This window comes from Copadichromis virginalis, linkage group LG18 (assembly GCF_057382275.1).
Source record: "Copadichromis virginalis isolate Kocher_CV1m ecotype Utaka linkage group LG18, C_Virginalis_male_GT1.1, whole genome shotgun sequence".
NCBI classification, from domain to species: Eukaryota; Metazoa; Chordata; class Actinopteri; order Cichliformes; family Cichlidae; genus Copadichromis; species Copadichromis virginalis.
Genome location: NC_140635.1, coordinates 22566479 through 22590861, shown reverse-complemented (window position 1 = coordinate 22590861; position 24383 = coordinate 22566479). Strand labels below are relative to the sequence as shown.

Here is a 24383-nt window from a genome sequence, read left to right as displayed (position 1 = left end):
TGTCGTACTTCCTGTGTTTTCCTGCTGCACTCTGAGCTCTCACTGCTACTGCTGTAAAATGGCAAAGCTGCGACCCCTGCTGTTCATGATCAGCACTGACAACAAGACTGTAGAGAATTTTCATTAGCAGTTTTATTTCCTATTAGTACATTAAATACTTTTTCTTTTATTACCTTGTTAAATAAAGTTTATTAATTTTATGACTGCTCATCACTGCTTTTCCTACCTCACAAAGTTCAGGGTTCACCTGCTGGGCTGGGGTCGTTATTCACTCAGATTTAACTCTGGGTTATTGGCTAGCTTAGCGTTAGCATGCTGTCTGTGCTGAATCTTCCAAAGAGTCAAAGTTGTGTTAGCAGCACAGTGCAGTTGTTTCTGTCCTGGGTCCAGTTTCCACTTTAACATCACGCCCTTGGCCTTTTGTGTAATAAAATATAAATAAAATGTCCATGTCCACGCTGTAGACTGTGCCATTATTATTCCAAGGAACTGAATTACTGCAAACCAGTTCTCTACGAGAACCATTTCTCTTCAGAAAAGAAGAAAGTAAACATGAGAAGACTGTCAACAGCTGTCCGAGCTGTTTAAGAGTCATACGTAGGACCACCAGTGACTTCATGCGAAATCCACACTGACTGCTTCATCAGCCCAGGACTTTTACATTTTTACATGATGTTATGTATAATTTATACCCATTATGCCAAGATTTGGGCAGTGTTGTTGACAAAAGGTGAATTGTATGATTGTTAATTACATAGCTTTTGGACCTTGGGTCAAATATAACTTCAGCAGGTGGAAGAGCATCTGCTACGAAATATTCACATTATCACCAAAGTGTGAACTGTGACAGGAAAATTCAATCATTGCTGTAAAAGAGACACAGGAACAGGGAGAAAATACAAACAGCTCAGAGAAATCCAACAGCTGCTAAATGGTTTGAATCAGTAACCATCTGTGAGGAAACACCACAAACCACTGAACCATCCAGAACAATCCTGCATTTTTTTTCACCCACTGTATTTAAACCAAAATAGAAAAGATGTGTTGTTGCTTTTTGAATCATTTGTAATCATGAAACGAGGGACCTGAACAAATACACAGGGAGTTCTCCCAGCCATAAGCTTCAGGTCAAAATGTTGAACCAGCATAAATATTATGCCACCCATGGTGACTCTTACATTTTATGTTTCAAACACTGGTTACAATGTAACAGATAAAATGCTTATTCAGTAAAAGGACTAGATGTTGCAATGCCTGATAATACATTGCTTTAAATGGAGAAAATCTTGAGGGATGGCTGTTATGTGGAAAAGCAGCCCAGAAATTTACCAGTGGCACACATCATTATTCCTCAACTTTCGGTCTTTTACCCATGCTAATCTGCCATTTTTTCCCCTTAGTTAGGTTTAGAGATTAGAGGTCTGATCTAGCTTATATTAAAATTTGGGACACATCGTCAGTAGTGAACCTTGGATTCATCGGGTGTTTTGGCCATTATCACTAGACACCCTCATCCATGGAGGCCCTGCCAGGGTTGATCAGGCCCCAGAGTGTGTCACTGGTTTGTGTTAAATTGTTATTTCTCTTCTTCTTTCTTCTGTTTAGTTTTCTTCTATCTATTCACTGCAACTGAGAAACCATACTTACCTCTTTAACATTTATGGAGCCTCATTTCTTCAAAGGGACAGCTGTACGCTCTACCTCCTCACTGCCTCCCAGAAAAGGGAAGAAGAGCAGAGGGGAGAAGAGCGAAAATTTTTCTTTCCTTTTCTTTCATTCCTCCTTTTGGTTTCACTACCATGAGGTTAACCGCACAGTCCCCAGGAGGCCCTGAGACAGCTGTATCAGGCAACCAGCAAAATTTCTAATGTTATGTTTTACCCTTCGACGCCCCTGTTGAGGCACGCCCACCACGAGTTGCTCAATCTTAGCTGACTGCCTTAGCTGCCCAAGTGATGTCAGCTCTTTTTAGCTATAACCAGTGACTGGTCCTCTCACCAGCGTTAGCTAATTCTCTTATAGCCTGCCATTGCGCCTGTCCTCTGATCCCAATCTCTCTAAGCAGTTTTGCTGTTGTACTGGCAACAAAGCCCCTGTGTTGGCAGAGGTATGAAAATGCGCAGGAAAATCTGACGTGCATGGCAAACTTCACCGACGACATTTAGGGAGGAATAAACACACATCAGCCTTCGGCCATTTTGATGAAACGCATACGCCCCCTAGAGCGAGCTAACTTTATTAACAGCCACACAAATGTAAACTACACATCAAACATAAATGAACCATTTGACTGTCTCCATAATTGAGAGCATTTTCTCTTCTTATGTCAACACCCCCACTTGCTCTCATATTATGATGCTCTTAAGTAAACAACAAACAAAAGGTTTCTTCCTCAGTACTGTATACATGTCCATATACCATGTTAATGCCCAAACATAAACTTCTCAAACTTGAACAACTTAACTTTTGTTGCAGGTTTTGTCATTACATCTGCAACCATCTCTTCTGTTGAATCTTTCAAGTATTTTTTCCACATATTGTTTTTGTGACATTTTTTACACAGTTATCACTCTGGTCAAAATCTATACCAATGAAATGTCTCAGTTTACCCAAATCCTTCATTTTGAATTTTTCTGCAAGCATTTTCTTCACAACAGTTAGTTCACTTTCATCACTAGCAGCAATGATCAGGTCATCCACCCATACAATCAGAATCACCTTCTTATTTTCTGTCATTTTTGTGTAAACACAATGGTCAGCGGGATTCTGCACAAAGTTGTTCTCACTCAGATATTCATGCAACAACTTGTTCCAATTTCGGCCTGATTGTTTTAGCCCATAGAGTGACTTTTTCAACTTGCACACTAGTTTTTCATTTGTGTCGGACTTTTCCTCATAGCCCTCAGGTTGTTCCATGAATACCTCACAATCTATTGGTGCATGAAGATAGGCAGCTTTAAAATCCATCTGATGTAAAAGCATGTTTTCTTGTGCTGCCTTTTGCATCAACAGTCTGATACTAGTCAGGTTAGCAGTAGGGGAAAATGTTTCTTCATAATCCACACCTATCCTCTGACTATATCCTTTAGCAACATAACGTGCCTTGTACTTCTCAGATCCATCAACATTGTTTTTGACTGCGTACACCCATCTACTCCCCACTGTCTTCTTACCCTCAGGCAAAGTGGTTAAGGTAAATGTGTGGTGGACCACTGGAGGGCTCCACTCACACCCAGTTCTCAGGAAGTGTTGTTGCTGTGTTTTGGACGGAAAGTGTTCAGTTCTGTGGTGATGAGTAATAAACGAGCAGTGTTTATCGAGAGCTCTCGTGTCGTCTGTGTTTACCTCCACAAATGTGTCATTTTCACTTAGTGATTGCATCTCTTCATCCATTGCACTGACCCATTTCTCTGAGTTAGATGAAGTTATTGCTTCCTTGAATGTTTGGGGAATGTTACACATTGCTCTGTAACAATAATCCATGTTTGTGAGTACTTGATCACAATCCTTCTTATCAGTAACATATTCACTTAAATACCCAGGCCTCTTTCTCACTCTGGAAGGATACCTTGCAGCCTCGCAGTCGAGTTCATTCTCTTGTGACTGGCTGATCATCTCAGACATCTCAGACTGGGATCTGTTCCTGAGTATCTGTGTGTTCTGTACTCACATCAGTCTGTTCTCTGGTCTTGGTGAACCTGTTTGGTGTCTCAAAGTCACCCTCATCATCTGGCACCTTGTCAGTCTGTGTTTGTCTCTCTACTCTTGTTTTAGTCTCAAACTTCACCAGTCTATGCTTCTGTACTTTCCCACTGTCTGGGTAGTAGACCATAGACCATATAAGCTGGACTGTTCTTGTCATATCCAACAAAAATTCCTTTCTCACACCTTGAGTCTAGTTTTCTCTTGTTCTTCCTGTAGGCATAACACACTGACCGAAATGTCTGCATCCTGGAAAGGTTTGGCCTTCTTCCTGTAAGAATTAAATATGGTGTCTGTTCTGTGCGTCTGTTAAAACATCTATTCCTCACTACAGCTGCTGTTTGCACTGCGTAAGTCCACAACTCTTTAGGTAACCGTTTCTCTATTAACATACACCTGGCCATATCAAAAAGAGTGCGCCAATTGCGTTCTGCAGTACCATTTTGGTGTGGTGAGTATGGTGCTGAGGTCTCATGCCTGATTCCATTTTTGCTAAGGAGTGCCTGATACTCATTTCCCATAAACTCTGTTCCATTGTCAGACCTGATACATTTAACTTGCCCATACGGGGTTGTATCAGCCAGAAATTTCTGTGTTGCTTTTGCTGTGTCACTCTTATTTTTCAGAAAATACAATAACACTGCACTGGAATAGTCATCAGTGAATGATAGTGCAAATCTATATCCATCTCTGGACTCTGGGTCTACTGGACCAGCTAGATCTGTGTGTACCAGCTCTAAGGTGGTTTTGGCTCGTGCATCAGGGTCCCTGTTTCTAGTTTGAACAAACTTTCCCTGTGTGCACACTTCACAATGCAAGACAGATTTATCTGTTTTTCCTTTGATTGCCATACCATCAACAACACCCTGTAATTTCTGAATGTCATCATAATTACAGTGACCAAGAATTTCATGCCATGTTTGCATGTCATAGCAACCTTTACACTGGTCTTTACCTTCAGTGTTTACTGTTTGCAGGTGGTACAGTCTGTTGTACTCATATATTGGGAACCTTGTACCGTCTTTATGTCGCAAGGTGTCTTTTCCTTGCTTGTTGCAAGTTGCTCCATTTGAGGTAGCTGCTTTCACAGAGAAGATGTCTTGTGGATACGATGGGATGTACAGTGCCTGTTTCAAGGTTGTTTTGTGGCACTGCCCCCTGCTGTCCATCAAGCAAAACTCTGCCTCCCCTCTTTGGTCTGCAACTCCAGTGCACTTAGTGCCATCAGCCAACTCTACGTAGTGTGACTTGGGCTGGAAACTGTCGTCGAATCTCCTGAACTTCGTTATATCTGTAACAATATGCGAAGTTGCACCTGTGTCCACCATCAGACCCTTTTTGTTGATGCCATGCTCTGACTGTAACGCTGCATCCTCGCTGCTTACCCGGAATGCGTAGTCTTTGCTACCCGACTCCTCGGAAACGTGCGTTGTCTTGCCGCCGTTTCCGTCTGCATGTTGAGTCCCGATAGATGGTGCTTTTACACTCGCTACACCACTGCTTGCGCTAACACGTCCTGGCTTTGTGTCCCTTTAGTCCGCATCTGAAACACACTATGTCTGCGTTGCCGGCCCCATGGTCATTCGATTTTTCAAACGTGGGATTGTCGCTCGGTCGTGCACGTGCTTTCATGATGTTGTCATCTGACGCTGCGGGGCGCATTTTCTCTGTGTCTTCAAAGCTTCGCAGCTTAGTTTTAAATTCAGCAAAAGCCACTTCAACTTCACTTTGTGTGACATGAATAGCAAACGGTTTGAATGATTCTGGCAGTCCCTTCAAAACCATTGCTACCAATAGCCCATCACTCAATGTTTCACCAGCATTCCTCAGGGCTGTGATTATTGTCTCTGCTCGTATCACATACTCAGTCACACTCTCACTGCTGGACTTTTGGAGCGAAGTGAGTTCTGTGTACAGGCTAATTATACGAGGCTTTCCTTTACCTGCATAATAGTTTCTTAGAATCCCCAGCGCCGTCCGTCCATCATCCGCTGCTTCTCGCATAACAAGAGACAAACTTTTGTCATCCAGAAACTGGATCAGCTCCGCGTAGGCCTCTGCATTCTTTGCTCTGTCTTCTTCTCCCTCCGCGTCAGTAGGCTGCTCCAAAATAATGTCTCTTAAACCTTGCAAACGAAGGTGGCCCAAAAATTTCGTCTCCCATAGTTCGTAATTCTTTTCGTCTCCATCAAAAACTAGCCGAGCCCAACGGCTATTTGACTCAGCGGCTCGTCGGCTCATGGCGCTAGCATGGTATGCTAATCCTCACTGAGTGCGCAGTACGTCGCGGCGTTTCTCTCGGTGGCAAAACCACATGGACTCTTTCGGAAAACTTCTTAGCTTCCTGGGCCCATAACCTGTTGGCAGAGGTATGAAAATGCGCAGGAAAATCTGACGTGCATGGCAAACCGATGACATTTAGGGAGGAATAAACACACATCAGCCTTCGGCCATTTTGATGAAACGCATACGCCCCCTAGAGCGAGCTAACTTTATTAACAGCCACACAAATGTAAACTACACATCAAACATAAATGAACCATTTGACTGTCTCCATAATTGAGAGCATTTTCTCTTCTTATGTCAACACCCTGCACCCCACGTCCACCTGGAGCACCTTGATCTTCCAGCCTCGGCTGCCAAGTTGGCATACCGCAGCTTCTTATGGTCAAAAGCTGCAACCTCAATTGCTTCCTCCCATAGTACCGTCAGCTCAATGACGTACGCAAGTTTTTGGGAGTTAGACCAAAGGACAAGGTCTGGTCGCAGAGTAGTTGTTACGATCTCTGTGGGAAAAATTAGCCTCTGCTCCAAGTCCACTTACATCTGCCAATCCCTGGCACCCTTCAGCTGGCCCAGGTCTGGGATTGAGGGGCTTGTCCTCGGCTTATCTCCCAGCATCAGACAAATGCTGATGAAAACTGACGCTCCTCTTGGTTCGTGAAAGGTTGAACATTAATGGATTTTGTTTTGCACTCAACTTTCTCAGCTAGACACCCGAGAACCTGGTTGTGTCTCCATCTGTATCTGCCCTGGGTAAGGCTAGTTCTACAACCAACCAAGACGTACTTAAGTGTGGCTGCTCTTCGCAGCTTAGTAAGTTGTTGCTTTATTTCCTCCTGCAGGACAGTAAGTCCCTCCCTTTCTGTCTCACAGGCCCTCCTCCACTGTTTCCTCAGTTGTCTTCTCTCTTTCACTAATCGGTCAATTTCCCACTGTCTCCTGGACTTTAACTGGTTTAAAGGGTTGTTCTGCTGTCTCTGACTGTTGTTCTTTACCCCAAACCGCTCAGCCCCATAACTGTAGATGATGGTTCCCAGGTTCTCCAACTTCCTTTCAGCTGGAACCTTTTGTTGATCTAGTATAAGAGCCAGTTCCGAGTCAATGGTTTCCCACTCTCTTTTACACAGGGAGCTCTTCCAGCCATAAGCTTCAGGTCAAAATGTTGAACCAGCATAAATTTTATGCCACCCACGGTGACTCTTACATTTTATGTGTCAAACACTGGTTAAACTGTAACAGATAAAATGCTTGCATGTAGTTGTTGATTAAATTCAACAAAATCTGTCATTATATGGAAAAAAGAAGCTACGTAGAATTTTTTTTTAGTATGTAGGTCAGCATAAGTGAATTTTGGTTGGTCAATGAATGCTGAACATCCTTATAACTGTTCCTGTGACAGTTAAAATAAAGTTGTTAGTTTTATATGTTTCTGTAATAGATTCATGTTTAATTCAGTTCATTTATTTGTTTTTATTTTGGGTTAAAAATCTCTTGGATAAGATAATAAAAAGTATAGCATTGATTAAAAAACTTGTCTGAAATATGGGATTACAAAATAAGGATTTGTTAAAGTTGTAAAGTGCTGTAAAGTTTGTTTGAGGTAGACTTTGTAATGGTCACATGACCAGAGTTTGGCTGAGAGCACAACCATGGCATTTTGGGTCAGAACTAGCATGGGGACAGAGCTAGAGATGCGGCTACAGCCACAACATTTAATGTTATTCTGCATGCGGTTCAAGAGGTGCACACGGCAATGGTTTTCATGTATATTGTTTATGTAATGTTGTATACATGTTCTACATTGGTAATAAGAGGACATTTTCAGTAATATCCATTACATTGCATTTTTCCTGTTCTGCAAGCTCAAGACTGTTTATGGACACTAACATAAGAGACTTTGATAAGATCAAACATATTTACGTGATAAACTTTGTGTTTTCTTCAGTTTTCTCATGTGTCTGAAAAAAATAAGAGAGAGAGAGAGAGAGAGAGAGAGAGAGAGTGAGAGCGAGAGAGGAATAAACTTCCAAAGACATCAGTATGATGCATGGCCATTGTTTGTTGGACCCCTGTAGTTACCATCCTCATTAAATATAAACAGTTGAAGAAAGTTTCACAGTTTAAAAAAATATTTCAACAAATATCATGTATACAATTATGTTGTTTTAATTACTTTCTAGATCACATTTAGCATTCATCCTAAGTTCACAAAGCACATATGCACACTTCCTCCACCAGATGTCAACGTGAAACATAAGTTCATTACAATTTTTAACGCTTGCAGAAATGAATCTTCATTCTTTTGCAGAAAGTTTGACTAAATCTGAAAATAACCTTTTATGAAATATAGATAGTAAAGTTGTCACTGGTTCATTTGTTACTGAACTAATCAAAGCACAGGCTGATCTTTGTCTAACAATTACCCAGAAAATATTCATAAAAATGTCTGAACTCAAATTGAAGTATGGTATGTCTTTAATATCACATGGCATCATCATCATGGCCTTCCTCACTGTTTCTGATACACATTTGGGTGTGACGCTCTTTTAAACACCCCCTGGTCCTAAACTATTGCGGATAAAATGAAATAAATATCAAATTAAATGATGAATATAAATATTTACAGCATGAGTTCCTTACTAAGTTGGTAGGTTGTCACGGCAGAGCTGTGCTTGCATAAATATGTAATTGAGTAAGATTGTAACTTCTGATCAGACATTTGATAAGACTGGTTTCAGACACCAATTTTTAGCTGTCATCAACAAGCATCACTGAGGCTGGAACAAACTGTCAGCGGTTAAAACCTCTGAGGAAGGTATGAAATGTTTACCTCCTCTTCATGTGCTTTACCCTCGTATTATATCTCTTTATCTCTGTTGATGCAAATTCTGAGCCCATGGATTTCTGTTCAGTCAAACAAAGAGGAAAAATATAGTATTTTGTAGGTTACATTCAAATGTTTTATTTGTGAATACGCTGTTTGGGAAAACTAATTTTCTGTTTGGGACTGGCAGAGAAAAAAGAGAAACAGATGCTCCTGAGGTACTTGGCTTAGAAAGAAGCTTTAAATAAGCTGCACATTTGCATGGTTCAGATTAAAGTGTTTTCAGTGTGGGAAAATACTTGATGTACTGAGCTACACCACACACTGAGGTTTCTGTGGTTATTTTGCAGCTGAGTGCCAGAAATATCAATCAGAGGATCTAATGTCTTCTAATCTGTGTAACTGTGGTTTAACAGCAACATCACATCAGTTTGAGACTGCAGGTGGAACAAATACCTGCAGCCTTCAGACGACTGCAGAGACCTGCAACTATTAAGAAGTAACCTTCACGTTAGCTTTCTAACTTTTGTGGATTACAGAACTGGTAAGAATAATGAATTAATTTTTATTCCATCTGCCTCAGTAAAATGAATCTTCAAATATCAGCTTCATTTGTCATGGTCATCCATATTACAAAACCTTTTTAAAGTTAAAAAAAACATACTGTACAGATAAGTCGTCCATGTACAAGTTTAGGAAACATATGAAACATTTGCTGTGTAAAAAAAACTCATTTTATTTGAGCAATTTCTGAATTCTAGATGTGTAAGAACAGTTTATGAACACATTAGTATTTTGCGGTCAGGAGTTTAAGCAGGTTGTAGCTGCAGCTGTTTTCATGGATTTTCATAGATTTTGGGTAGACCACAGACTGAGCTTTTCTGTCACTGATGATTCATTTTACACAGAACACATTTTGAGTCTCAGCCATGTGGACACAACAGAGAAACTTCTTCTATTTGACCATCGGTGAGATGAACTTTACATCAATGAATTATTTTCTTTCTTTGCTATACTAACGATGGGCATAACTTTGTGCTGAACATTGGGGAAGGGGGGGGGGGGGGGGGTGTCGTCAAGATCTATGAAGCAGAACTATGTAGCTGAAATGACTAAAGAAAATGAACAGCCTATTTATGCAAGATAGTTCATAATTTTATTTGGGGGGGTGGGGGGGGGGGGGGGGTGTATTGGCTGGGTCCCTACCCCCTCTGGAAATCAGTGTTCAGTTCCTTAAAGGTTTTCTGTTATTTATTGCATCCAAATTAGAAACAAGAACAGTTCATTATGTCAGCATAATAAGTTATATTTTCTTTTCTACAGTCTCGTATCTGTTTGCATCTTCAGCATCTGCAGGTCAGTCATTTTTTCTGTGAACAGCATCAGACTCACAAATGTTTTGCCAACCACCAGATAAAACAGTTTTGCTACATTAAATTACATTAAATCCACGTTTTCCCTCTTTTGTTCTTTTGATACATGCAATGCTTTATTTTTATCTATTCTTTTATTAGATTAGATCTTTTATTAGTTTCTTTGAATAAGTGAATGAATTGTTTAAAATATAAACCAACAGTACTAATGAACATTTGAAAATAAGAAACTTTGTTTGGATCAGAACTCGAAAAAAACAAACTCTGCACTATTCGTTGCACAGCAGCAGTGTGTGACCATATTATTCCGTATTATTATCGTTTTTATGTACATATAAATATTTTTTACTTAGCATGAAAATCAAATATAAAAAACATTTAATGAAAACTTAAACTTACTACAATAACTCTTTTCAGGATTATCCATGTCAACTGGAAAAGTAAAATGTAAAACAATTGTAGCACATTTATTTGGTTTATAATATTAGGCCATATTTATCTGTTTGCAAGTCATTTAGCTCCTATTTTAGCACCATCACATTGCACAATAATGACTGCCCTGTATTTTTACAAGCTTCTATCATGAATCATGTTTTAATAGTGTTGAAATTAAACTTATTGCTACATTTCAGAGAGCATCTTATTTTGAAGGTTTCAGGCAATGCAGTCAACAGTTATTCAATCTCTTTTTACATTGAGTTAAAAATCACATTTTTAATAAATCAAGGATTTTGAAATAATTAAGTTTTAAAATAGTTTCTGTAACATTTAGATTATGTTGCCAGTAATTTAGTTTTCTTTTTAAAGCTCAAAGACATTTTTCTTCGTGAAATATGAATGCTGCACACTGCGGCTGTTTTATATTTTTTTGTTATATTTTTTCTATTTTTTTTATTGTCTTCTTTTTTTTCTTTTTCTAAGTGAATTTGCTTATTTATCACATTTTTGCCACATGCATTAGTTGTGGGTTTCAGTTATCAATTTCAGATTAAAATCGATTTTAGCTTGAATAATGCGATATCGATTCATTAAATCCTGAATTGATTATTAAATATATATATATGTATTTTGCAAGAAACACCAGAATCTCAGATTAAAGCTTTCATTCCAACAACCAACAAACAGCTAAAACAACAATTGAGAGCAGGTTAACGATTCCACGCAAAGACCTAAACACAAAGCGTGGACCCGACACATCAGAATCTGACATGACGTAACATGTCAGCTTTCTCACCTGTCAGCACTTGCATGGACATGCGGTCGGGGCTGAAAGACGACTGTGCCAAACTGTGCCACCTAATTAGCTTGGAAAGAAAAGTGACTGGAAGGTTCCTGAAGATGTTCTGCCTCTCAATCGAGAAGCTTTTTCTGTTCTATGACCAAATAATGGAGAGTCCCAGGTTTTTAAGTTCTTGTGGGAGTTGTCCCTTAAGAGTCTTGAAGAAGTGAAGAGTGAGACCACATCAAGTTTCATCTGGATTCTTTGGATCCAGTGTAAGTTTCTGGACCTTTCCATTGGTGTCAGATTACAGCTCAGCATTCAATACCATCGTTCCCTCGAAGCTGGACAGGAAACTGCAGGATCTAGGACTGAGCAGCTCCCTCTGCAGCTGGATCCTTAGCTTCCTGTCTGACAGACGCCAAGTGGTCAGACTGGGCAGCATCACCTCATCCCCCGTCACACTGAACAGTGGTGCTCCACAGGGGTGTGTACTGAGCCCTCTCCTATACTCACTCTACACCTACGACTGCACAGCCACTAACAACTCCAACATCATTGTGAAGTTTGCGGACGACACTACAGTGGTGGGTCTTATCACCAACAGTGATGAGACGGCTTACAGGGAGGAGGTCAGCGCCCTGACCCACTGGTGTCAAGACAACCATCTCACCCTCAACGTCGCAAAGACAAAGGAGTTGATAGTGGACTTCCGGAGGTGCAGAGAAGTACACACCCCCATCACCATCAACGGCGCTGCTGTGGAGAGAGTGAGCAGCTTCCGGTTCCTTGGTGTACATCTGGCTGAGGATCTTACGTGGTCAGTACACACAAACAAAACAGCGAAGAAGGCGCAGCAGCGCCTCTACTTTCTCAGGAGACTGAAAAGATTCGGCATGAGCCCCCGCATCCTCAGGACCTTCTATCACTGTGCCATTGAGAGCATCCTCACTGGATGCATCACCACCTGGTATGGCAACAGCACCGCCTACAACTGCAAAGCTCTCCAGCGAGTAGTGCGGTGCTCTGAACGGATAATTGGAGGTGAGCTTCCCTCCCTCCAAGACATCTACAGGAAGCGGTGCCTGAGGAAAGCGGGGAGGATCATCAAGGACTCCAGTCACCCCAGCCATAAACTGTTCAGACTGCTTCCATCAGGAAGGAGGTTCTGCAGCATCCGGTCCCGTACCAGCAGACTGAGAGACAGCTTCTTCCATCAGGCCATCAGACTGCTGAACACGTCATAGACACCTCAGCTTCACTACTGGAACTTCAACATTATGCACTACATACCGTACAGTAATGCCACTGTTTTGCACATATTCAACTCTGTATATTTTTATTTTTTTATATATTTTATTTTATTATTGTTTACTATTTAATTTGTAAAAATGTGTATACACACACACACACACACGTAGGAAAACATTTAGTATACACATCCAGAAATGCATACACTATTATATATTGTACATATATTTATTAGTTTCAGGTTGGCCATTCTTGTATTTTGCTCGTTTGTGTTGTTGTGTTTGCACATCTCTGTTGCTTGTGGGGCTCGCACACAAGAATTTCACTCGCATGTGCTGTGCCAGTGTGCCTGCACATGTGATGTGACAATAAAAGTGATTTGATTTGATTTGATTTGATTTGATTTGTGCCATATTCAGTAATAAAATTTCCCCCTGTAAATGTAGCTGTATTCTACAGAGAAATATGTTTTTTTCTATCATCCTTTTAAACTGCTAATTCTTAAAAAGAAAAACGTCTGTCTGTGTGGAGCTCCAGCCATTTATTTCTCCACTGTGAGTTTGAGTGCGCTTCAGATGAGTCTCACAAAGATGTTCAAATAGTTGCTGTTCTAAACAATAAATAGAAAAAAATATTGCATTTGTTTTGTGTTCAGGTGGACCCATCAGATTACCTGGGTCCATCCTTTGCTCTGGAAGAGTTGAACTATATCACAAGCTCATTTATATTCTACTTTTTTGTTTTCAGTGACCCAAACTCACCCTTATTTGCTTCTTTGACTTTAATGAATAAAAAATAAGAAAATAAATTAGAAACACAGTCTAATCTTGTCTTTTTTTGCTAGGTGATCAGATAAGATTAGTTAATCCAGATAAATCTGAGTCAGCTCGTTGCTCTGGAAGAGTTGAAATCAATCATAGTAACAGCTGGGGAACAGTCTGTGATGATGGCTGGGACCCAAATGATGCTGAGGTGGTCTGCAGAGAGTTAAACTGTGGAACAGCCCTGAATGCCACTCAGTCCGCTCACTTTGGTGAAGGAAGAGGACAAATCTGGCTTGATGATGTGTCCTGTTCAGGAAGTGAGAGATCTCTGACTGAGTGTCAGCACAGAGGATTTGGGACACATAACTGTGGACATGGTGAGGATGCTGGTGTTGTCTGTTCAGGTAAGAAACTTTACTGATCAAAGGCAAATATGTAATAATTAAGGTTACAATATTTGTACAGTTTTAGATTTGAGCCATTGTTTCATGTGGTCTATGTATATCTACCTCTGTATTTATGTGGGATCCATGAGGTATATTTCAATTGACACTATTGGATTTGTCACTTCCCAGTTGAAAGTTTTTTTGTTTTTTTTTTAATTTAACTTCAGATATGAACATACTGCATGCACACTCCTCATTGTGGTTCATACTAAATCTCTGGCAATGTTGAACAAGTGTTAGCATGAAGCAATTCAATGAATCTGTCCCGTCAGTATTTTTTTTATAATTCATAATCAGTTCAGTGTGTACACTGAGCAAAGGATTGCAGGTTTGGATTGTTTTAATTTCTGAAATTAATTGTGTTTGTTTACTGTGCCCAGGTGTGCCAGTCAGATTATCTGGAAGCACTTTGTGCTCTGGAAGAGTCGAAATCTTTTACAACAACACTTGGGGAACAGTCTGTGATGATAACTGGGACATAAATGATGCTGAGGTGGTTTGTAGAGAGCTCGGCTGTGGAACGGCACAGAGTGCTGCTGTCTTTGGTGAGGGAAGTGGATCCATCTGGCTTGATGATGTGTCCTGTTCAGGAAGTGAGAGATCTCTGACTGAGTGTCAGCACAGAGGATTTGGGACACATGACTGTACTCACCAAAAGGATGCTGGTGTTGTCTGCTCAGGTGAGAAGTGATTTTTTGTAAATACTAAAAATTATAAATATAACAAGATAAAACTGTTGTCATTATTGTTACACACGCTTTCTCTCTGTGATTTCTGTTTTCCTCAGTGATCCTTCCAAAGCCCAGAATCTTCATGATTCCTGCTGGTAAAGTTGAGCGGAGAAGCGATGTCAGCATCACTTGTTCAATATCACCTCAAAGCCAGCAGCTTCTACAAGGAGAATTTACTCTGAAGCAGATTTCAGGCTCATTCAGTCAGACAAAACCATCAACCACCAACTCTGCTACATTCAAGATCCTCCAAGTAGATTTTGACAAGGATGGATTGTACCAGTGTGAATATTCACACGACTCCAGCATCTCCACAAGTGACTCTGTCAACGTCTCCGTTACTGGTAATAAAATGTAATATTGTTTAAATTACAGTCATAAAGTGACAGTGAAAATGTTGTGTTTACTTGTTACGCCCACTACAGGTTATTATAATGAAAATATAACATTTTTTAATATAAGAAGTAAAGTATGTATTTCAATGATTTACCAATTGGTTAATTCAATTCAATTCAATTTTATTTAAATAGCGCCAAATCACAACAAAAGTCGCCTCAAGGCGTTTTATATTGTACAGTAGATCGCACAATAATAGATACAGAGAAAAACCCAACAATCATATGACCCCCTATGAGCAAGCACTTTGGCGACAGTGGGAAGGAAAAACTCCCTTTTAACAGGAAGAAACCTCCGGCAGAACCAGGCTCAGGGAGGGGCGGCCATCTGCTGCGACTGGTTGGGTTGAGAGAAGGAAAACAGGATAAAGACATGCTGTGGAAGAGAGACAGAGGTTAATAACAGATATGATTCAATGCAGAGAGGTCTGTTAACACATAGTGAGTGAGAAAGGTGACTGGAAAGGAAAAACTCAATGCATCATGGGAATCCCCCGGCAGCCTATGTCTATTGCAGCATAACTAAGGGAGGATTCAGGGTCACCTGGTCCAGCCCTAACTATATGCTTTAGCAAAAAGGAAAGTTTTAAACCTAATCTTAAAAGTAGAGATAGTGTCTGTCTCCCGAATCCAAACTGGAAGCTGGTTCCACAGAAGAGGGGCCTGAAAACTGAAGGCTCTCCCTCCCATTCTACTTTTAAATACTCTAGGAACAACAAGTAGGCCTGCAGAGCGAGAGCGAAGTGCTCTAATAGGGTGATATGGTACTACAAGGTCATTAAGATAAGATGGGGCCTGATTATTTAAGACCTTGTATGTGAGGAGCAGGATTTTGAATTCACTTCTGGATTTAACAGGAAGCCAATGAAGGGAAGCCAAAACAGGAGAAATCTGCTCTCTCTTTCTAGTCCCTGTCAGTACTCTTGCTGCAGCATTTTGGATTAGCTGAAGGCTTTTCAGCGAGTTTTTAGGACATCCTGATAATAATGAATTGCAGTCGTCCAGCCTGGAAGTAATGAATGCATGAACTAGTTTTTCAGCGTCACTCTGAGACAGGATATTTCTAACTTTAGAGATGTTGCACAAATGGAAGAAAGCAGTCTTACATATTTGTTTACGGTAATATGTGCGTTGAAGGACATGTCATGGTCAAAAATGACTCCAAGGTTCCTCACAGCATTACTGGAGGCCAAGGTAATGCCATCCAGAGTAAGAATTAGTACCAGCAACACTCAACAGTCACTCCTCAGTCACCTCTTAGAGTGCACACACATTAAGTGAATAAACACATTCTATTTATAATAACTGCTAACCATGAATCTATGCATGAATTTTGTGTCTGACTGGAGTCTGACCTGAGTGAGCTTTAATAGATAATTGTTAAAGAGAATTTAGTTCCAAACAAAGGTGGGATTAAGTGTTAATAAAAACAGAATGCAATGATCTGTGAATCTCATAAACATAGAAAACACATCACATGTTTACACTGAGACCATTTCAATAAAAAATATTCACTCAGTCTGAATTTGATGGCAACAAATCACAAAAACATGGACAGGGTCGTGTTTACCACTGTGTAGCATCCACGCTTATTTTAACAACAGAACATAAACAACTGAGGAGACCAGCTGCTGGACTTACGGGAAACAAATGTTGGCCAGACTGAGGATTCAAGCTGCTCAACAGTCTCAACTCCAGTTTATTATGTCATTTTTATTTGATCCATCAAAAAGGTCTGAAATGCAGAAAGGCCAGTTCACTACCAGGACTCTTCTACTATGAAGCCATGTTGTTATAATAGATGCGACTCACTCCCACTGTGCAAAGCGACGTCTTTTATAAGTCATTTTTGGACTTCCAATTTTGGTCAGGTGTTTTTTTGTTTTGTTTTTTACCTCTGATGAATGCATAGATTTGTCTCCATGTACGGGCTATTTATAGTCCAAATGTGATCATTGTGGACATCTTTTTAAAAACAAACTTAGACTCCGTGTCATTTTTATAAATCAAATCAAATCAAATCAAATCAAATCAAATCACTTTTATTGTCACATCACATGTGCAGGCACACTGGCACAGCACATGCGAGTGAAATTCTTGTGTGCGAGCCCCACAAGCAACAGAGATATGCAAAACACAACAACACAAACGAGCAAAATACAAGAATGGCTAATCTGAAACTAATAAATATATGTACAATATATAATAGTGTATGCATTTCTGGATGTGTATACTAAATATTATCCTACGTGTGTGTGTGTGTGTATACACATTTTTACAAATTAAATAGTAAAAAAAAAAAAAAAAAAAAAAAAAAAAAAATATATATATATATATATATATATATATGTATATATATGTATATATATATATATATATATATATATAAAAATAAAATAAAATATATAAAATATACAGAGTTGAATATGTGCAAAACAAGTGGCATTTATATACAGTGTGGAGTGCATAGTGTTGAAGTTCCAGTAGTGAAGCTGAGGTGTCTATGACGTGTTCAGCAGTCTGATGGCCTGATGGAAAAAGCTGTGTCTCAGTCTGCTGGTACGGGACCGGATGCTGCAGAACCTCCTTCCTGATGGAAGCAGTCTGAACAGTTTATGGCTGGGGTGACTGGAGTCCTTGATGATCCTCCCCGCTTTCCTCAGGCACCGCTTCCTGTAGATGTCTTGGAGGGAGGGAAGCTCACCTCCAATTATCCGTTCAGAGCACCGCACTACTCGCTGGAGAGCTTTGCGGTTGTAGGCGGTGCTGTTGCCATACCAGGTGGTGATGCATCCAGTGAGGATGCTCTCAATGGCACAGTGATAGAAGGTCCTGAGGATGCGGGGGCTCATGCCGAATCTTTTCAGTCTCCTGAGAAAGAAGAGGCGCTGCTGCGCCTTCTTCACTGTTTTGTTTGTGTGTACTGACCACGTGAGATCCTCAGCCAGATGTACTCCAAGGAAACGGAAGCTGCTCACTCTCTCCACAGCAGCGCCGTTGATGGTGATGGGGGTGTGTACTTCTCTGCACCTCCGGAAGTCCACTATCAACTCCTTTGTCTTTGCGACGTTGAGGGTGAGATGGTTGTCTTGACACCAGTGGGTCAGGGCGCTGACCTCCTCCCTGTAAGCCGTCTCATCACCGTTGGTGATAAGACCCACCACTGTAGTGTCGTCCGCAAACTTCACAATGATGTTGGAGTTGTTAGTGGCCGTGCAGTCGTAGGTGTAGAGTGAGTACAGGAGAGGGCTTAGTACACACCCCTGTGGAGCACCAGTGTTCAGTGTGATGGGGGATGAGGTGATGCTGCCCAGTCTGACCACTTGGCGTCTGTCAGACAGGAAGCTAAGGATCCAGCTGCAGAGGGAGCTGCTCAGTCCTAGATCCTGCAGTTTCCTGTCCAGCTTCGAGGGAACGATGGTATTGAATGCTGAGCTGTAATCTACAAACAGCATTCTCACATACGTGTCTCTCTTCTCCAGGTGTGACAGGGCAGTTTTTATAATGCTTCTACGTGTATAGCCTCTTTAGTCTCATGTTTTAAGAGTGTGGAGGGTATGTTTTCTGGACAGAAACAGTTATATGTGAAGGAATGCAGAGTGATCAGTGGACATCTGAAAGATGGTGCAGCCTCCTGAGTTAAAACAAAAGTGAGCAGCTGCACAGTGGATTTGGAGCAGAAAGCTTCTCACAGAAACTTTGCAAAATGTGCGCATTGTTGAGTGGATAGTTCACATACCAGTGATGGCACCTTTCAACCTGACGTTCCAGTGTTCCAGATTAACTGGTGTCGCGAATTAACTGGTGACAGAGAGGAGTGTATTTCCCTTGGGTAGGAGGGATCCTGGAGGAGGGTCATCACACGGCGGGTGGACAGTGGATCCGGTGAGGCCTCCACATGATGGTATTGCAATGTCGCCGGCTGAAACGGCCCGAAGAGCAAACTGAGCTTTGATGTGCATGAACCACAAAGGAGGGTTGTGAAGCCAAAAATCCGGCAGCTTAAAACGTACAGCTCTGCTATCCATCCTGATTGCCAGTCCTGGTAGCCGGGCATCGGTCCTCCAGGATCTCCACTTCTGGCCGCAACCTGGCTCACAATGCACCCGACCCCTACTGTGCCTCCTCCGGGTGGTAGGCCTGCATTAAGATGGGCCCATGTCCCTTTTTCAGGTTGTGCCTGGCCGGATCCTCACAAGGACTCCTCCTGGGCGCCTCCTGGGTGAGGTGTTCCGGGCATGTCCTATTGGGAGGAGGCCCCGGGGCAGAGCCAGGACATGCTGGAGCGATTATATCTCTCGGCTGTCCTGGGAATGCCTTGGTTTTCCCTCAGACAAGCTGGAGGAGGTGGTTGCGGAAAGGGAGATCTGGGATTCTCTGCTTGGGAATAAAACTGTCACATAATGTCCAAAGAAATGACCCAGTTTAAAGTTCAAATGTTGAATGTCATACTAACGTCCAAGTTTGATCACTGTTGGCCGATAAATTGGACATCGTATAGATATCGAGAACTGGTCAAGGACCCAAGATAGACATGATCTGGACTTCTATCTGACGTCCAGTGTTTAGTTGGCTATTATGTGTCACATGCACACACTGAAAGTAAATTGTCTTCACATCACAACTGTGGTATAGAGTTTCTTCCTGCTACCAGGTGGTTCCTGTTTTACAGGGAGTGCAGAATTATTAGGCAAGTTGTATTTTTGAGGAATAATTTTATTATTGAACAACAACCATGTTCTCAATGAACCCAAAAAACTCATTAATATCAAAGCTGAATGTTTTTGGAAGTAGTTTGTAGTTTGTTTTTAGTTTTAGCTATTTTAGGGGGATATCTGTGTGTGCAGGTGACTATTACTGTGCATAATTATTAGGCAACTTAACAAAAAACAAATATATACACATTTCAATTATTTATTTTTACCAGTGAAACCAATATAACATCTCCACATTCACAAATATACATTTCTGACATTCAAAAACAAAACAAAAACAAATCAGCGACCAATATAGCCACCTTTCTTTGCAAGGACACTCAAAAGCCTGCCATCCATGGATTCTGTCAGTGTTTTGATCTGTTCACCATCAACATTGCGTGCAGCAGCAACCACAGCCTCCCAGACACTGTTCAGAGAGGTGTACTGTTTTCCCTCCTTGTAAATCTCACATTTGATGATGGACCACAGGTTCTCAATGGGGTTCAGATCAGGTGAACAAGGAGGCCATGTCATTAGTTTTTCTTCTTTTATACCCTTTCTTGCCAGCCACGCTGTGGAGTACTTGGACGCGTGTGATGGAGCATTGTCCTGCATGAAAATCATGTTTTTCTTGAAGGATGCAGACTTCTTCCTGTACCACTGCTTGAAGAAGGTGTCTTCCAGGAACTGGCAGTAGGACTGGGAGTTGAGCTTGACTCCATCCTCAACCCGAAAAGGCCCCACAAGCTCATCTTTGATAATACCAGCCCAAACCAGTACTCCACCTCCACCTTGCTGGCGTCTGAGTCGGACTGGAGCTCTCTGCCCTTTACCAATCCAGCCACGGGCCCATCCATCTGGCCCATCAAGACTCACTCTCATTTCATCAGTCCATAAAACCTTAGAAAAACCAGTCTTGAGATATTTCTTGGCCCAGTCTTGACGTTTCAGCTTGTGTGTCTTGTTCAGTGGTGGTCGTCTTTCAGCCTTTCTTACCTTGGCCATGTCTCTGAGTATTGCACACCTTGTGCTTTTGGGCACTCCAGTGATGTTGCAGCTCTGAAATATGGCCAAACTGGTGGCAAGTGGCATCTTGGCAGCTGCACGCTTGACTTTTCTCAGTTCATGGGCAGTTATTTTGCGCCTTGGTTTTTCCACACGCTTCTTGTGACCCTGTTGACTATTTTGAATGAAACGCTTGATTGTTCGATGATCGCGCTTCAGAAGCTTTGCAATTTTGAGACTGCTGCATCCCTCTGCAAGATATCTCACTATTTTTGACTTTTCTGAGCCTGTCAAGTCCTTCTTTTGACCCATTTTGCCAAAGGAAAGGACGTTGCCTAATAATTATGCACACCTGATATAGGGTGTTGATGTCATTAGACCACACCCCTTCTCATTACAGAGATGCACATCACCTAATATGCTTAATTGGTAGTAGGCTTTCGAGCCTATACAGCTTGGAGTAAGACAACATGCATGAAGAGGATGATGTGGACAAAATACTCATTTGCCTAATAATTCTGCACTCCCTGTACTTACGATAGCTTTGTTATTTGTTCTTTCTTTTGTTCTCAGTGTTCCTGCAGCAGCCCAACATCTCTGTGACATCTCCAGATGGAGGACTGGTCAGGGTTCCTGATGGTTCAGAGATCATCAGCGGTTACAGCTTCGTCTTCACCTGCACAAACAATGAACACTATCCTGGAGGAGTTTTCAATCTCATCTTCTATGGCTCCAATATGAAACGCACCAAACACACAAAGCCATCTGTCAACAACTCAGCCTCCTTTAGTTTCCCTGTAGCTGACTTTGGACATGATGGTCGCTACAGCTGTGTGTATGAGATAACTCTGTCAGCAGGAACGTTCACTTCTCCTGAGGCATCCTCGATTCATGTTATCATTATATGTAAGCAGACAGCAAAACATTTCTACTTGCTGTGAGCAGTATTTGAATGACATATACATCACTAGATTAATATCAACATATTGAAATGGATGTTGTTAAACATCACTGTAGTAATCCCCCAAAAGTATATTCTGTTCATCTGGATGTAGCGTTTTCAGTGGGAGAAAAAAAAAAGTGACTTCTTCAGTCTCAGCTGACGGCAGGTTTCCCCAATCTTATAAACATCACATTTGCTGAAACCAGCCCACTGAAGGAACAATGGGCTGGGAGGTCAGGTCCTTGATCATTAATATGCAAATTGTCATGACAATTGATCAACAACGACTGATCAAAGCCCATGACTACCATTCACAGAGAGTTGAGGTTCCCCACTCCCAAAGGCCTTTGATCAGTTGACTAAAGACTCCCGAACTTATCTGTAGGTACTTCATCGGTGGCTGCTGTTCAGTCTGATAATGATGCAATGTGGCCACCATATTGACGAGATGGAGTCACGCCTCCTAAACCATGTGTGTCTGGAGTGTCAAATGTGATGTAGTAAGATTGTGGGTGGGTGGAGAGACTTTTACATGCCATTCACTGGAAGCCCATTGCTTCATAATCTGTTCTTGTTAACGTTTGTCTCATGGTGACTGATCTCTTTCCACAGATCCAATAATTCCAATCGTGAGATATGTTTTCCTGCCACTGATTCTGCTTTTGGAGAACATTGCCCTTCATTTCTACTATAAGGTACATCAGAGTAAATAAAAGCATGTATGAAACTGAGTGGTAGCTGAGAAATGTAGGAACAGTAACGTGGATTGTGTATCGTCTCTCCAGGTCATCAAAAAGCAGAAATCAGACAAAAAGGAGAACGATGAGACGGATGTTTCCAGAGCTGAAGAAGTGGAGGCCGAGGAGGAAGCAGTCCAAGAAATAGAATCGAATCGAAACATAGAAACAAATGCAATATTTTAAAATTTTTGTTGGAATTTAGATTAAAATTGTTTAAATATTGTTTAATTATGTTTATGTTTTAAATGTCTGACACATTACTGCAGCGACTCTATTTAACCCGCCTTTACTGTCCAGTATAAACTCTTAATAGCATGACTGTGACTTAAGTTTGAAAATAATCCTTCATCCTCTCCAGTCCTCGCTTTCTACTTCTTCCTCCATCTCTGCCAGCAAAGTTTTCCACACATTAAGTTTTTTACTTCTCACTAAACGTATCTTTGGCTAACAGACAGAATGTGCGTCAGTCTGCACATTAACACGTTTTTATGTTTGGTGATATTTTTGAAAGTCTTTCAAATTATCTGCCGCTTACAAAAAATTCCTGCAATTATAGCATCCTATTATATATATAACAATATATTGGCAAAGAAAAAACCAAAAGGCAGTAAAAAGTGTTGTTTATGCTTTGAATCATCATCACACCTGGAGGAGTTTTCCTGAAGACTGCTGAAGAAATTAGAAGAACGCTGGCGAAGAGACTTTCATGCACATTAGAATTGTACAAACTGTTTTTCCTCATATACTGTGTTTGTATAAAGAAAACAATTGACTTAAGACTTTTGCACAGTACTGTAATAAGGAAAATGAAGCTGTCTCACATTCATGCAGCTTACAACAAGAGCTGACTGCAGACACAGGAAGTCAGTGAGAGAGATAACGGTATGAACGGCTAATAAACTTGAGATGTTGTGATTGTGTAATGTTGAACAAAAACAGACTAAATGCTGGGCCTGAATTTAGATACATTACTTTCATTTTCATCAAAGTAACTTGCAGGAAATTTTTGTATTGTTGTTGGCACTCTGATTTTATAAAAATATATGTTTGTTTTATATTTTATTCTAAAATCAACTTTTTTTAATTCTTACATTTTGGGGGGACAAATTTTATCTGAGACTGATGGTGGAAAAATATACACAGATATGACCATTTTAAATTACCTCTCACCATCAGCAGTGTTGGGACTAACGCGTTATTAAGTAACGCGTTACAGTAACTACGTTATTATTGTGGTAACGAGCACGGTAACTAGTTATTATGCCAAAATCAGGAACGCGTTACTCGTTACTGGGATTTAGATAGGCTCGTTATTCGTTACTTCTTGCGGTGGCTATCGCGGAGCTTCCACAGATTCATTAGCAAGTGGTGGAAGCCAGCAGGTGGATGAGAGAAAGGGGAGGTAAGAGGAGAGACCCGAAGCGGCCGAGTGTCAGGTGAACTGAACTTCAGGTAAGAAGTTATGACCTGCAGTCTATCTGGGTCAGATATAAACCAAGTTTAGTTGGAGTTTATTTTCGTTGTGCTGACTTTTTCGTACTGTGTGCTAGCTAGCATGACCGGGTTTCTATACAGCTGGGTGGGTGCTATGTTACTGATGTTGAACTTTATTTTGTTCATACGGTTAATTATTAGAGTTGCCAACCGTTCCCTAAAAAACGGAATCGTCTCGTACGCAGAGAAATTATTACGCGTTTCGTATTGAGGTGAAAAGGAACACAGTTCGTCCTGGACTTCAGCTACAATGAAAAAGACACAAAGCTGGAGTTATTCTGTCTTTGCTGCACAGCTGCCTCTTCTTCTCTCATTCTCCCCCTCCCTCTCCTGTTGCTACTTTAATCATGAAACTGATCAATGATCAGCTGATCGGCTTTTCTCTCTTGTTTATTTATCGTCCACTTTGCGCCAGAAAGAGGAAACCAGCGGATGTCGCGTTAAACAACAGCAGCACGTTTGATCAGCTGTTGTTAGAATTTATTTAATATTACTTTCTAGTATCAGCTGATGTTT

At 41.0% G+C, this 24383-nt stretch overlaps 1 protein-coding gene across 1 annotated transcript; it reads left to right on the top strand.

Annotated features, from left to right (window-relative positions):
* Positions 1 to 14116: 14116 nt before the first annotated feature.
* Positions 14117 to 23387, top strand: LOC146687830 (uncharacterized). The gene is made up of 6 exons (XM_085440404.1): positions 14117 to 14129; positions 14243 to 14542; positions 14650 to 14937; positions 21264 to 21596; positions 22246 to 22328; positions 22419 to 23387. Exons 1-6 carry the CDS (start codon positions 14117 to 14119, stop codon positions 22554 to 22556), a joined length of 1155 nt encoding a protein of 384 aa, XP_085296530.1. The 3' UTR covers positions 22557 to 23387.
* The last annotated feature ends 996 nt before the right edge of the window (positions 23388 to 24383 follow it).